The sequence below is a fragment of the Pteronotus mesoamericanus genome, unplaced genomic scaffold, assembly GCF_021234165.1.
Source record: "Pteronotus mesoamericanus isolate MK-2021 breed Mesoamerican mustached bat unplaced genomic scaffold, CSHL_Meso_final scaffold_705, whole genome shotgun sequence".
Lineage (NCBI taxonomy): Eukaryota > Metazoa > Chordata > Mammalia > Chiroptera > Mormoopidae > Pteronotus > Pteronotus mesoamericanus.
This window is the reverse complement of record NW_026555326.1, coordinates 15,037,447-15,051,573: the sequence shown is the minus strand read 5'-3', so window position 1 is coordinate 15,051,573 and position 14,127 is coordinate 15,037,447. Positions and strand designations below refer to the sequence as shown.

General features: G+C 50.2%; 1 protein-coding gene across 1 annotated transcript; it reads right to left on the bottom strand.

Annotated features, from left to right (window-relative positions):
* Positions 1 to 995: 995 nt before the first annotated feature.
* Positions 996 to 10,495, bottom strand: UBE2Q1 (ubiquitin conjugating enzyme E2 Q1). Its single transcript, XM_054562899.1, has 13 exons — positions 10,154 to 10,495; positions 7,975 to 8,079; positions 7,551 to 7,655; positions 6,899 to 6,949; positions 5,222 to 5,362; positions 4,923 to 5,007; positions 4,632 to 4,692; positions 4,347 to 4,437; positions 4,170 to 4,228; positions 4,031 to 4,079; positions 3,661 to 3,756; positions 3,240 to 3,306; positions 996 to 2,772 (listed from the first exon to the last, which is right to left on the bottom strand). The coding sequence occupies exons 1-13, from the start codon at positions 10,478 to 10,480 to the stop codon at positions 2,741 to 2,743; spliced, it is 1,269 nt and encodes a 422-aa protein (XP_054418874.1). The 5' UTR covers positions 10,481 to 10,495; the 3' UTR covers positions 996 to 2,740.
* Positions 10,496 to 14,127: the final 3,632 nt, after the last annotated feature.

The window sequence follows — 14,127 nt, the reverse complement described above, 5'->3', positions numbered from 1 at the left end:
GGGGGAGGCATTGATGTGAGAGAAACATCAATTTGTTGCCTCCCGTATGTGCCCCAAATGGGGATCCAACCTGTAACCTTTTGGTGTATGGGACGAAGCTCCAAACAACTGAGCCCACCCAGCCAGGACTCCCCCTTCCATTCTTGAGGCTTTGAGGGTGAAAAAGGCCACATCGGTGCTCCAAATTGATTTGATTCCTATTTGCCTGTACTCTCAGCTCGTCTCTCAGAAAAATGAAGTCTCTCAATTTGTCATGTGTTTTTAGTTCCCCACTCAGCATGAACATCTGAATCAAACTTCGGAAGGTTACATAGAAAGCTGCAGGGGGCCATGTATTTCTTTTTTCTGTTTTGTGCCCCCAGAGCATGATATAAATTGCCCGAACAGACTCTGGAGAATGGAGGGGCCCACTGCTTGACTCGCCCGGTATTCCATTGTAGAATCAGGTGGGGAGCATTTAACCAGTGAGCCATCACCATGATGAACAAGGTTGGCATGTTTCCCGGGTGTGGGGTGACTGGTCCCAGTGTGGCCACCCCTCCCCGGCCCTGCCCTCTCCGGCCACGCAGCAAGATGAAGCTGCTGCGTGCCTCAGGTGCCCACTCAGCTCCGGTGTGACCTTTAGCCTGGGAAAATGCTGCTTGGGATTAGGTTCGTTCACACTTGAGGTATAGGATACCGACCTAACAGCTGGTTTCATGTCTCCTTGCCTTCTTGGGAGAAAATGGATTCAGGATCACATGGCAATGTTGATTCTATGATTTGTAACTTCATTAGAAACCATTTACACTTAAGGTCATAAAAGGGAACGTTAGGTTCGACAAGTGGAGAGTTCTCTGGGAGTCAGGGTACAATTTACAGGAGCTGGTGCTACCCTTTATGGCAGGGGAACATGGACCCCGTTATTTCTTTAAAAAATTTGTTTAGAGCCAAACTATTTAAATAATTTTATTTGTTTCATCCTTTGGTAGATGAGAAAAATACATTACAAAATACATTATACAGAGGACAGCTCACAGTACACATTACTAAAACACAATCTACATTTCAGCCAGGGCTGGTGATAAGTTCAGAAGAAAGCCACAGAGGCCTTGGAAACCAGATTTCAGCTCTGGGGTCCCCACTTTATCTAAACCTTAGCATTTTTTAGCACCCCATGGCAGGTGGGTGTGGGTAGAGTTAGAGCAGCATCGAGGGGGCTGTTGAACTCTCTATCCACCTGAAGCAGCAACACATTAATCCCTTAACAGAAAATGGGGGGAAATGACCAATGTTAAAACAAAGCATTACAGAACTCCTGATATCCCACAGGTTCCCAGGCAGCTGTCTCAGGTCTGGGCTTTCTGAGTCTAGCGTCTTCATTTAGCCATCTCTGGCTTTTGTCATTGTAGTCATCATCCAGTCTGTAGGCATAGTCTGTCCCTAAGAGCCTGTGTCAACCCCAAAGCAAGCTGACCAGGGGAGGCAGGCAGCTCATGTCACACAGACACCATGATGCCTGTACTTTTAAACAGCATGTACAGACAACACACCGACAGTTCGAGCTCAGCAGATTTCCCGCCTCACTCTCCCTTTCCCCCAGCAGTTCCCAGAGCCTGGGGCAAGGACACAGGTATATACAACAACCCCCTTAAAGCTAACCTTCTCAGAGGACCCACCTTACAGGAGTGGCTTGAAAGAATCCACAATTCTTCAAGCTAAACAATTTCAGAGTTATGCCTGCTTTCTCTTACAAGACCAAGCAAAGCAAGAGATAGGAGGGTGAGCAGAGACACTACCCACATGCTCCCTTCAGTGCTAGCTAGAAACCCTTTCCAGGGAGGGAGGGACCAGCCAACACCAGCGTTGTAGCATGCTGAGACCAGCGTGACCGAGCACACACTTGAGACTGTGCCCCCAACTCTACTCAATTCATTTAAAAGCAATTCTGTGAAACAGCCTCTTAAGCACCTTCCCAATTTTTTCTTAGAAATTTGAAAGCATCTGTGACTAAAAGAGAAAAATAGTCCTAAGAATTAAGGTTATCATTTCAGCCTGCTACACTGCTGTTCAGTGGGCCAGGCTCTGCATGCCAAGGGGGGCAAATGCTGGTCACTCCATAGGCCTTCAGAAGAAATCTGAGCGCCAGGCATGTGCTTCAGCTCCACCTTTCTCTGGCTTTAGTGGTGAAGTGCAGCCTCTCATCTCTACCCCTCCCCCACCACCCAAGTAGTTCAGGGGATGGGGGTGGGGTGGGATGTTGGAATAAAAATAAAGATGAGTCAAGACTAGCATCTTCAAATTAACAAACTGTAATTGTTTTCCCAAAGATACATTTTTTCATACACATCCATCATACACTGTAACCAAAAAAAGCAGTGTACATGAAATAAGAGAAAATAAATTAAAAATCCATAGCATAGGTAAAGGAGGCTCTAGTCTGGAGCACAGCTGAGTTTCCAGCAATATAAGGAGGCTCGAAAGTTTCTTTTATAAGAATGCCTGCTAGCAAGGGTTCCAGCCAGGTGGTTGGTTGGTCTGTACGTCAGTCTTGAGTACTTGAAACAGTTGTGTGTGTATGGTTTGTTTGTTTTTCCATAGCGTTTAGAATAGCCATCATTGTCCTGCAATAGGCAGAGCTATTACGTCCAGGAAAAATGAGGGAGGGAACCACAGAGGCAGCGTAAGATCCAAATACAGCATTCAAAGGTAATTGGTCCAGTGGTGCCTGGGGAAGGAGGAAGGGGACGACACTCCGGGGTTAGCCATCTTCCTTTGGGGGTGTGTACCATCCTGCAAAGAAACCCAAGAAAACATGAGGTGGAGGCTGACGTCCCTGCTCCCAGGCCTGATCACTGAAGACACCTCCAGGATTACAGGTCAAAGAGCCTAGGAAGGGCTTCTCAGTGTGGGGGGAGGCGTGTGGGACGCTGAGAAACTGCCCACCTGGAGATCATAAGGAAGGGGAGAGTGACATGCCCAACCTGAGGTGACAGAAGAGTGAGGTGAGCTTTCTCAAAGGGTGGTCGGGAAGAGGGGCAGCACCAAGTCCACACGTGGAATGATCGTTGGTGCTTTTCTGGGAGAAGAGGTTGTGGAGATAGCCACCTCTCCAGCCCTTCTTTGGAGAACAGGGGCAGATGCTGTGGTATTGGGTGGCAGAGGCTCAGAAACCAAAATGGGGTTCTTGCTATTTAGCTGGAAGTGAAAACCTCAGGGCTTCCAAGTGTCCGAATCTTGAATTCTGCCTTCAGCCTCACCGTTTTTTTCGTGGATCTGCACCAAGGACTTGTAGGACTGCTGTGCTCTTGTCAGACTGTATTGAGACTGGGGAGAGGAAGCCACCAAATCAGGCCATGGACAGCTATGGCCTTATGCCCCTCACCTTCCACAGGTTCCCACCCAGAGTCCCAGGAGTCCCCACTCCAGACCTTGTGCTCTGTTAACACCTGGAGGTCCCTTTCTGGTGCAATCCCATATCCTTCCCTTTCCAGACCTGTGACCTCTTCAAAATCTTAGGAGGTCCCTCAGGCCAAGGCCTGACTCCTGTTCCCCCTGAGGATGTCCCAGGCCCACTCATCAGATGCCACTAGCCCAGAGGGCTTATCCTCTTGGCCTGCTAGAGGCCCAAACTATATCTGGCACCAGCCAGTGGCAGCAGCCCCAGGCCCAGGTCCTTACTTTGTTGGCTCCAAACTGTACTCGTGCTTTTCCCTTCACCAGTGTGGCGCTGATCTGCATAATCACTGACTCTATGGAGTAGGCACTGCTCCAGCCCTGCGGAACAGGGAGAGACAAAGCAAACAAGTCAGGAGAGTTCCCCGAAACCCTACACTTGTTCTCTAGCAAGGAAATGCACCTATGGAAGGGCCCTCCCCCTTCACTCCTGGAACAGCTGTCACCTGTTTGCCTAGGTCAATGGGTGCAGGCTCTGCTGGCAGAATGAAAGGACCACATTATGCCCATCACCCAGCCAGTGGGGGTGGTGTGTGGTAAAGCACGGCTGAACTCTGCCCGTGCCAGCCTGGCCAAGAGCAAGAGACAGGCTCACCTGTTTGGTGAGAAGTTCCATGCAGATGGCACCTCCGCCCAGAACATACCTGCAGAAGAAAGGTTAGTCAGCTGTGCCGGGTAAAAGCACCACGCCCCTTTCTCACTCTCTGTAACAGGAGCTGCCCTTGGCCACTCACCCTCCGGAAAGGACTGGAGACACAACCCTGACAAACGGTGGGTCAAAGGGAAAGTTATCCTGTGAGAGAGACAAAGGCAACAATTGGGGAGGGGAGGCCAGTATCCACCACAGGGCTGTGCAGTGGAGAAGGAGGCCTAGGCCACAGAAGGAGGGACAGGAAGGGACATAGTCTTACTTTAAAGGAAAAGTTAAGTAGGATGAAGTCTGCGCCTTCTTTTTCTTTGAGGATCTGGAGATCGTTGTGCAAAGCGCTGTCCTGGTCAACTCTATGAAACAGGGAATCTGGGCTCAGACCCCTGGCCCCAGCTTAGGAGCCTCAGGACAGCTCCCCCTCCCCCAGGTTAGCAGCAGAGGGACACCGCCTACACCTGCTCCTGGCACTGCCCAAGAAACTCCCAGCTCAGTGGCTCCACACATACTATGCCTCAACTTCCTTTCCAGTCCCAGAATCCTCACTCACTTGAGGAGTTTGACATTCCAATCATACAGACTGTCATTCACGAGTTCAACTGCATAGTTTCCTGGAAGGCGGAAGAAGATAGGTGTTAGCAGGATGGTCCGGGTTGCAGATCCCTCTCCCAGGCTGAGAGGAAAAAGTATTAAAGACTCTAGGTTCACCCGTGATGGACATGTAGCCAGAATAAGTCACGGGCTTGAGGAGCTCCATATGGCCTGAGAAGTTCATAAGCATTCGTGTATGTTCTTCCCTATGAAAAGGTCCTGTTCGGGCCCCTCCCTGAGGCCAACTCACCACCTTTGAAACTCTGTGATCGGTATATATCCCTGAGCTCCTTCATCAGCCGGTCAGTGGCCTGCACCGAGCCAGACACTGCCCCCTGCAGGGGAGCAAAGACAGAAACAGCTCAATGGTCACACAGTTTGGAAACACATACTAGACCCCAGGGGCAGTCTGGCGGCTTGCTTAGGATTTAAGCAATGGTTAGGCAAACCCGTGACACCTCAAAAAGGAATCTGCTCCCAAGACTGATGGGTGTGGCCTGCCTGTACCCACCACCCCCTTGGCCCAGCCTCTCCCTAGAAGGTACGTACATTTAAGTAATCTTGCCTCTGGTTCTTTTTAATTTTCTCTAGTATGGCCAAGTTTTCTTTTCCAATGCCATCATCTTCAGATTTCTTGCCTTCAGCTGGTTCTTCCTCTTTCATTTCATAGTGATCTAGGTCTTCTGTGTCCTGGGGGAGGTATGGAGTGGGAGTGGGATAGAGAAAAAAACACCAACACAGGTTGTGGAGAGGGGCCATCACCTTTCCAGTCCTACTTGGTCTAGAGCTGCAAGTTAAGGAACAGTGGTCTATCTAGGAGGCTAGAAACACAGCACCCTGTTTCTGCAACAATTTCCAGCCCTACTCCCTCCACAATCTAAAATGCAAGGCAAATCTCCCCTCCCATTCAGTTCTCCAGCAGAACTATCAAGGGCCTAGCGAAAGCAAGCAGGGAGGACTCAGTCGTCTTGTTTCCCAGAATGACTCCGCTCCAACTGTTTCTAAAACTCTCCCTTGGCAGCAGCAGCTCTTAATTCCTAGAATGACTTTGGCTTGACACTGTGACTCAAAGCTCATGTTTCACCAGGTGACTATTGTACACAGGAGTTCTCAGGACTCCAGGTCTAAAGGAGAAACCTGTATCAGAAACCTCATGGCCTCCCAGGTGCATGACCTGATTCAAGATACACAGAGGCACCCACTGCCAGGAGGGAAATGAGGAAGGAGGTCCAGGGAGGGAGATGGTGGACGTCAAGAATAGAACCAGCCCCTTACTCACCCTGCTCTAACTGAGCAAGCAGTTCACTGTGCATGGGGGAAGAGCCCATATTTGAGATTCCAACCCTCTATTAGATGCTGAAGGGACGGCACAGAGGGCTTGCTACTCTGACAGGAATAAGTTTCATGTATTACAAGTTCTTTATGTGTCTTCAGTCTCTAATAAAGTTATAGAACCTGAGACATTAATCCAGTGCTAGGACACAAAGTGATCAGAGCAATCTCCTGACTCTAGCAGGACATGGTAATACCTCCTAATTTTTACATCAACTGACACCTGATGAACTTTCGGTACCATACAAGATGCCAGATAAACGCTAGCTCAGTTAATTCTTATAACCACCCTCCATTCCCATTATCCCCATTTTATGGATGAGAAAACTGAGGTCTAGTGAGGTCAAGTCTGGTATCCAAAGTCACACCTCTAGCGGGCTAAATTGTGAATCAAATTCGCTCAGGCTCTGAAGCTCAAGTTCTTAATTGTAATGTTACATTCTGCAAAAGTATCTTTTTAGAAAATAGATAAGTGCAAACTTATGCACTGCATGAAACATCTTATGTGCAATGCCTTATTTAATCTTCAAGACAACCATATATAGTAGATACATAATTCTGCTTTATAAATAAGGAAACTGCAGCTTAGTGATCTAGGTAAAGTTCTCCAGTTAAGATAGGCTCCAGACTCCAACTGAGGTCTGACTCCAAAGCCATCTGAAACTACATTGTTGCTATTTGGTGTAAACACATTTGCACTTAACTGTCTTCAGTGGTTGGATGTGGGTGCCCTGTCTCTATTACACTGGCCATTCTTCCAGGTCAGTAAATCTGCCTTTACTCCTTTGGCATTTTTCTCTCCCAAGTTCTAGACTGGAGTTCGTATACTGTGGGTGCTCAGTGCTGCTGACCAAAAGAGCTTCCTGCCAATGCTGCCTCAGGTGGCAAGCCTACCTCGGGCATCTCTTCATCTTCATCTTCTGAAGACACGTCTTCCTGTGTGCACTGTGGTAGGGAAAGGAAAGGAGATAAGAGCCCAGTGGCTTCCCCGAATGCAACCTCTGACCTACTCCCCTGGGCCTCCAGGTCTAGAAGCTATATGCCTGTCCATACTGCCGCCAGCCTCTCCACCAGCCACATCTGAGTGGAAGCAACAGCTCAGGGAACGACTTCACTAGCAGCCCATTGCTCCTACCATATGCCAAAGAATGAAAAAGCAAAATGGCTGTTTCTGTCACCCACCTCGAGATCACAGTTTAATTTCCACAAGAATGCCTCTTTTACTTAGTTGTCTTCAGATTGATTATTGCTTTCTTGGTTTTTAACAAGGGGCTTGAGACCTTAATGGCAACCAACTGCTACTGGTAAAAATCTCCCCCTTCTTCACATGAGGGATACTGCCCCTGACAGTAAGTTTTGATAAGAAGCTCTCCTATCAGGGTCCCATTTAAGCTAGATTCCCATCTGCAGAAGAGTCCAAGAATCACAGTATGTATGTGTTTGGAGTGGGCAGGAGTGAAGAGAAACTACTGCAGATTTGTCTCAATCCACATGAGCACTGCCTGAGGGGAAGCTGCGCAAGGCCCAAAGCTCCTGAGCTGCTCACCTGCTCTGCTGGCAAGGGCTGATCCAGCATCTCCACATCTGGATGCTGAGGGAGGTTATAGAGTTTACACAGGTCGGAGATGATCCTCTTCAGGTGCTGCAATAGCTGGGGGTAGGGGACCACAGTGACATCAAATACTCCTTTCCCACCCGAATCTGGACTGGTACATGGGTGAGCTCTTAGCTCAGACCCCAAATTGGTACCTAGTTCCCTAAACTTTATGGGCCATGAGGCTGTGGGAGGAGTGTACTGGGCCAGTCCTGGGACTGGTGCAGGTCTCCCTCCTGGCTTCCTTACATAAGCAACTCCCCTAAGAAGTCCGCCCCTATGTTCAACCTACTGCACCACCCACTTTCCATATACATTGCCCTTTCACAGATTGTCTTCAAGACACAGGCCCCACCTCAACACCCTGGCCCCTCACCAGAGTATTCCCTTTCTTTATGTCCACCAGCCTCTCCAACACAGCAGCCAAGTTAGGGTCATCAGACTCCACCGACCAGATTGGGGGCACAGCAGGGTATGACTCCTAATGGGAAAAGAGCAGGGAGAGCCGTCAAGATGGGCAGCTGTGGGAAAGGCTAGATTTTGCCTGCCCTCTGCTCCCCAAAATTCCTAGTCCCTCTGCTCTTCCCCCAGCTCAGCAGGTCAGTATCTAACCAAGCAGCTTTCCAACAAATCCTAGACTATAAGAAGGGAGGAATGGATCATCTCACCACAATAACACTGATGTGAAAAAAAGAGACTACAGATCACTTTCGTTTTAGCTAGGGAAGGAGGCATTAAAAACTAGATTGTATCTCCAGAACCTAAAAGTGAAAAGGCAGCAGGCAGAATTTCCACACCCCACTCCCAACAGGACACCTCAAAGGCCCATGCTCCCCAGCACTCCCTTGGGAACCTGCCACCCTCTTCGTCCAGACGTAGGCTGTAGGGCTCCACATGGCAGGCTGGAAGAAAGAAGCCTACGCTGCTAACATTCCCAGCATTCCTGAGCCATGGTGCCAAATGCAGCCTGACCAGACTCCCCCTCTGCCTCAACCAAGGGGGCCAGTTCAGGCCAAGTCTCCCTAACAGGGGCCACAGAATCTGAGAATCGTCTAAATTAACTTCCTTTCAGACACAAAGACAGTAGGTGGCCTCTGGCAACTGGAAGGGTAGCTAGAAGGGGGCAAGCCTAGCCTTAAGGGATTAGAAACAATTTGGCAACAAAATTAACTCCTGAGGTTTCTACACGTGCCAATGAAACCATATCCACGTTTACCACTGGGGATTTTAGCTCTGCCAGGGCTCTAATCCTCAATGCTGAAGGAAAACAAATTACTAAAGATGCTCAAGTCTTCACCTAAGCCACACCTTGTCCTTTAATCTTAACTTTTTACTTTAGTAAGAAGAAAGGTGGTGGTGGTGGTGGTGGTGGTCAGTGGACGGGGCGGGGATGGGAATGGAAGAAAGAAAAGTGGGACACGTGAATTTTGGTGGGGCACCATCCCATCCGAGCTGAGGCTTGCCTCACCAAACCTTGACCTGGTTTGATGGAAGAAAGGGATAGAAAACAGGAACCAGGTAAAATAAGTTCAGGCCCCAAAAGTACTACACAATTCACAAGTCTGTCTTTCCCCAGACTACTACCATTTGCAGTCTGCCTGCCTGGATGAAGTGCTGTCCCCTGGCTCCTTAACCGATGCCTGGGAGACCACCACCACAGCATGCAGCACCAACCACTGCAAGTGCTATACCATGCAGCAGCAGATCTTCCTGGATTACCAGAGGCCAACTGTCTTCAAGGGATCTATGAGGGTGGACTAGGCAAGGAGACATGTAGGATTCTCCTAGTCCAGCATGCCTACGGTGGAATGATGTTTACTGAACAGAAGAGAAACTGTTACTGCTTAGAATGGGACAGCCCTCAAACATTACCAACCACCATTACTAGGAAAGGTAACAAACTACCCAGGACAATTGGATACAGACAGGGAACAGGAGGGGAGTGGCAGATCTGCTACCAGCTGGGGCAAAGGAGAGTTAGAGGTTACACCAGAATAAAAGGGAATCCAAAGGAAAGGAAGAAGAGTCAGGGTACTGGAAACTATCACTTGGTAGAATTCAGAGAGCAAAGAGGGGTGCATGAGAGATGCCTGGGCAGGGATCCCACAGGTGGCAACATCCTAAGTTAAAGGTACTATTAAGAAGGGGGCATCACTGAAATGTGCAGAGTTCGCAGCCAAGTCGTTCCAGCTGAGGTCAGTGCAGAGGCCTGAACCTTGAGATGAGAGTGAGGGGGAAGAAAAGGGCATTCGGAAGTGGCAAGGTAAAGTGGTGGAGTACCCAAAATCATGAACCTTGGGATGTGGGTGGGTTAGTGGAAAGGGGTAGTGGAGGCGCCATATGTCGGTGTCTCTCACTATGAAGGATCAATGGTAGAGATTCCGGGTGCTTGGCAGAACGTCAAGTGGCAGAAACAAATGTAACCTGGAGAAAAGGAGCCAGCTCCAACAGGGGATTCGGCCTCCCAGGTCTTTTGAGATCAAAAAGCTGTGCGGGGTGATCCTGAGTCCCTGACAAGGGGCCCCCCCGAGAGGCGCACGCAAGGGGGTCCTCACCGTAATGTTGCAGTGGATGCGGACGGGATCCCCAGGCACCGACCCCCGTGCGGGGAGATGCGGTCCGGGCGCGGCCCCCGCCCCGGCCCCTCCAGCCCCAGCCAGCAGGAACTCGCAGCTCAGCTCGTCCAGGCAGGCGCTGGCAATGCGGAAGCGCTCGTGGCCGCGGTGGAAGATGGACTCGAGCAGCTTCAGCTCCCGCCTCAGGCAGGGCCCCGGCCCCGGGCCCCCGCCTGGGCCGCCCCCGGCCCCCGGCGCCGCCCCCTGGCCCCCCAGCTGCTGCCCCGGCCCCGGCTGCTGCTGCCCCTGCGGCTGCGGCTGCTGCATCCTCCGCTCCGCTCCGTTCCGGGGCCGGCGGGCCGGGAGCCTCCGGCCTCCGCTCCGGGCTCCGCCGCCGCCGCCGCGCCGCCGCCGCCGCGGTCCGCACTTCCTGATCCCCCCTTCGCCAAGATGGCGCCGCCGCCACCTCCGGGACAGGGTCCCCCCTCCGCTCGCCGTACCCCCCCCAGCCGCCGGAAGCCGCGCGCCTCTCCTCCTCCTCCTCCTACTCTGCAGCCCCGCCTCTGGCCTCCCTCACGTGACCTCCCCTCGCTGGCCTCCTTCACGTGATCTTTCCTTCTTTTCCCGCCCCCTTGTTCTCGATTGCCGCTCTTCACATGTGACCCAGGGCTTTGGGCTCGCGGCTTTCAGTGCTTCAGTGCGTGTTTACGTATGGCGTGAGTGCGTGCGCGTGACGGCCCTCGCTCGCTCTCCCCTCTCACATGACCCGGCGCCGCGTGCTCCCAGGGGCTACCCGCGCGGGACACCGTTTCCTGCTCTGGGGCCTTTTCCCTGCCTCTTTCCATCGCGGCCAGCGTGCTGGTTGCTCGGTTGGCAGAGAAGAGAGAGTGGGAGCAGCTATGGCTCCGGTGCCACCTTAATCCTGCCTCCCCCCACCCCCACTGGTCCTCGTTGCAGGGTCCCCGAGCCCTTGCTCCTGTGGGGGTGTGCATGCTCTGTCGTCACACTGAATGAGGGGCGTGTGGTTTGGGAAGGAGCCAGGGACCCAGTCACGAGTCTTGGATTCTTGTCCTGGCCATGCGGCTAGTTCGTTGTGTGACCCTGTGTTAACCATCCGTGCAGTGACTGATGCGAGTAATATCTGTTGTGCCTACTCCCAAAGATTCGATTCCAAGAGACCCTGAACAGTCGTGTCATGTATGAGGCGTCGTCGATAGCTGACCCTTCGCACTTACCAGACCCAGGGGGTCTGGACAAGGTTGGGGGAGGGGCAGTGGAATCGAAGTAGACAGGCCCTGCGGGGAAGTTTGACCGACCACAATCTTCGTCTCAAGCTTAGAGAACTGACACCTTGTCATAGTAGTCGGAAGTAGGCGGCAGTGCCCCCGGGCTCTCGCTAGGTGGCACTATCACAAAGGACGAAGCTGGCTGACGTTCTAGAGAACCGGAGCCGGCGTTCTGCTAAGGGCAGGTGCGTTATCCTGGGGTAGGGACGGATGAGTTCTGCTGTGCCAACTCCTCACTTGAGCCACTGGCGAGTTGCCACCTTCCTCTCTTCCACATGGACCAAAATGAGTGACCCTTTGCTGGAAGTCGACCTTGGTGCTCAGTGCTGGGTTACTCATTTATCCAGTCAGTGACCGTTGATATGGGCCTTCTTTGGTTAAGTTGGGCTCTGGTATTTAAAGATGATTGAGACATGTCTCCTTCAGGGAGCATGGACAGTTAACTACATGTCACCTTGGTATCTGTATGTGCAACTTGGTAGCATACAAGACTGTTGTAAGAATTCCCATTTATTGAGCACTTCCTAAGCCAGGGTATCTTGCAAATATTTATAATCCTTCTCCTCCCAAACAGCGTTGCAAATTAAGCATTTTCTATTCCTGTTTTACAAGTGGGGGGAAGGAATGACTGCCCAAGGATGTACAACTAGCAGAGTTTTGGGGTATGTCTCCAAACTCAGTGTCCTTCTACCCGACTCTGCCTTCCTCTGACCTTCCCCTGATGCTTGCTTTCTTTTTCTTAAGCCTCAGCCCTACCTCTATCCCGGTGTCCCACATCTGGGCAAGTTAAAAAGAAAATCTGGGTGCTTGTTCGTCTGATACCAGTGGGAGATTCAAACCAGGCAAGACCCTGTCTGAATGCACAAACCCTTATGTGGGCTCTGCCCCATGATGACCTATTTTTGCCTATGAGAGTTTACCTATGAAAAGCACTTTAAAACAGCTCCTGGCATGTAGTAAGTGCTATGTAGGTGTTAGTCATCACTACTATTGTGATTGCTGTCATTGGTGGTGGTAGTCTCACCACTGGAGAAAAGGACTGACTGTCCCACCCCCTTCCCCACCCACACACGCACATACTTAGGACTGTCACTTCAACCCTGTGCCAGTCCTAGAAGGGGCCAGAGTGATTTACCGTCCCAACCTCCACTTTTCCCTAGATAGTAATCCCCCATATTAGATATGGCTGGTTACTCATTCATACTGTGGACAAGAAATTCCTAAATAAGGAATTCTTGGAAACAAGGACCTAACTTCATGTCAACCTCTCAGTTAAACTTTTCCTAATTTGCTCACATAATGTTTACCACAAACACTACTTCCAATGTGGTTCTATGGCCCTGCACCATCAAAGCATTTGCCATACTACTGGAGTCCCTATATACTTGTCTCTTGTTCCCACCAACTTGTACGGCTTCTTATGGGTAGGAATTGGGCTGGCTCATTTCTGTATGCCCTTCCTTTTTTTTTTTCTCACTCTAAGTTGGCCTTCCAAAAGCGCAGCTCTCTCTGGTTATCCTTTTTGTGACTCTCAGACAGCCATGTTTTCCAGATCCTGCTCAGCCCCGGCTTGTGCAGACTGTGAAAAGTGAAAATGAAGTGGGTTCTCCTATGCAGCCAGAGGATATTATAGTAATTTCTTTATAAGCTTTTCTTTTATTTATAGTATTTTAATCATCATTTATCTGTAGGACTTGAAGTCTGGGCATCACCCATATTCGTATTCCTTAGACTTCCTATCACAATGTATAACTTATGGTGGGAAGCTAATTAATGAATAAATAAGCCCAAGGTGTCTGGAAACCTCACTCTGCCAAAGAGGTGTTTACAGTTAGAGACTACCTCTTAGCAGAGGTAGTCAAGCTACAGTGTAGTGTGCGCGCTCTCTCTCCCTGGTGCCCATCAAGAGATTTCATGTCATTTGACTCTAACTCTTACCCAAGAAACCTACAAATGTAGCCATTTGGAAGATCCTGAATTTCATATTTTATAAAGGACGTTAATGAGAATAAAACAAGGTGACGAGGTAGTCCCACAATTTTGCACAGACTCTAAGTCCCCCATGGAGGAAACTCCAAAGTTGCGGTCACTATAATGAGGTCTGTCTCCTCCTCTCTGCTGATCTGTTCAGTATCTCAGCTCTCTGGCTGAGAGAGCCCTCTGGCAGAAGCCTAGTGTGGAGTCATATCTGGTGTTCTGAAATATGAAGGGAATGGGCATTAGAAATGGAATGCAAGTAGTGAATATATTCATTTAGTGAATTCTTTGTTCTAGGGAAACAGGGGTAGGTAAAACAAAAATTGCTGCCCTCATGGAGCTTACGTTCTGCTGGGGAAAACAGACATGATAAAGGTGGAGTCTACAAAGCTGACTGACTCCCTAGATGAGAGAAAAGATAAGGAAATATTTACTGAGCACCAACTACATGTGAGGCACTGGGGATGCAGCATTAAATGAGACAGAACCAGTCCCCACCTTTTCTGTGTGTTCAGCCTGGTAGAAAGTCAGACACTTCATGAATTGTTACACATCCAGTCACTTAATTGCAGTTACGGTAGATGCCTCAAAGACAACCAAGACTGGAGATCTGGGAACATGTCCCTGAACGAGTGACATGCTAAATTCTTAAGGATAAGTGCAATTACCTATGAGGGGAGGAAGGGCTGGACACTGGCACAGGCAGAAGGG

Coding starts and splice junctions, on each gene's coding strand:
- UBE2Q1 (XM_054562899.1), bottom strand. CDS start 10,480: ATGCAGCAGCCGCAGCCGCAGGGGCAGCAGCAGCCGGGGCCGGGGCAG. Junction 7,656..7,974: donor TAAAGAAAGGGAATACTCTG/GTGAGGGGCCAG, acceptor CCCTACCCCCAG/CTATTGCAGCACCTGAAGAG. Junction 4,693..4,922: donor ATCACAGAGTTTCAAAGGTG/GTGAGTTGGCCT, acceptor TCCGCCTTCCAG/GAAACTATGCAGTTGAACTC.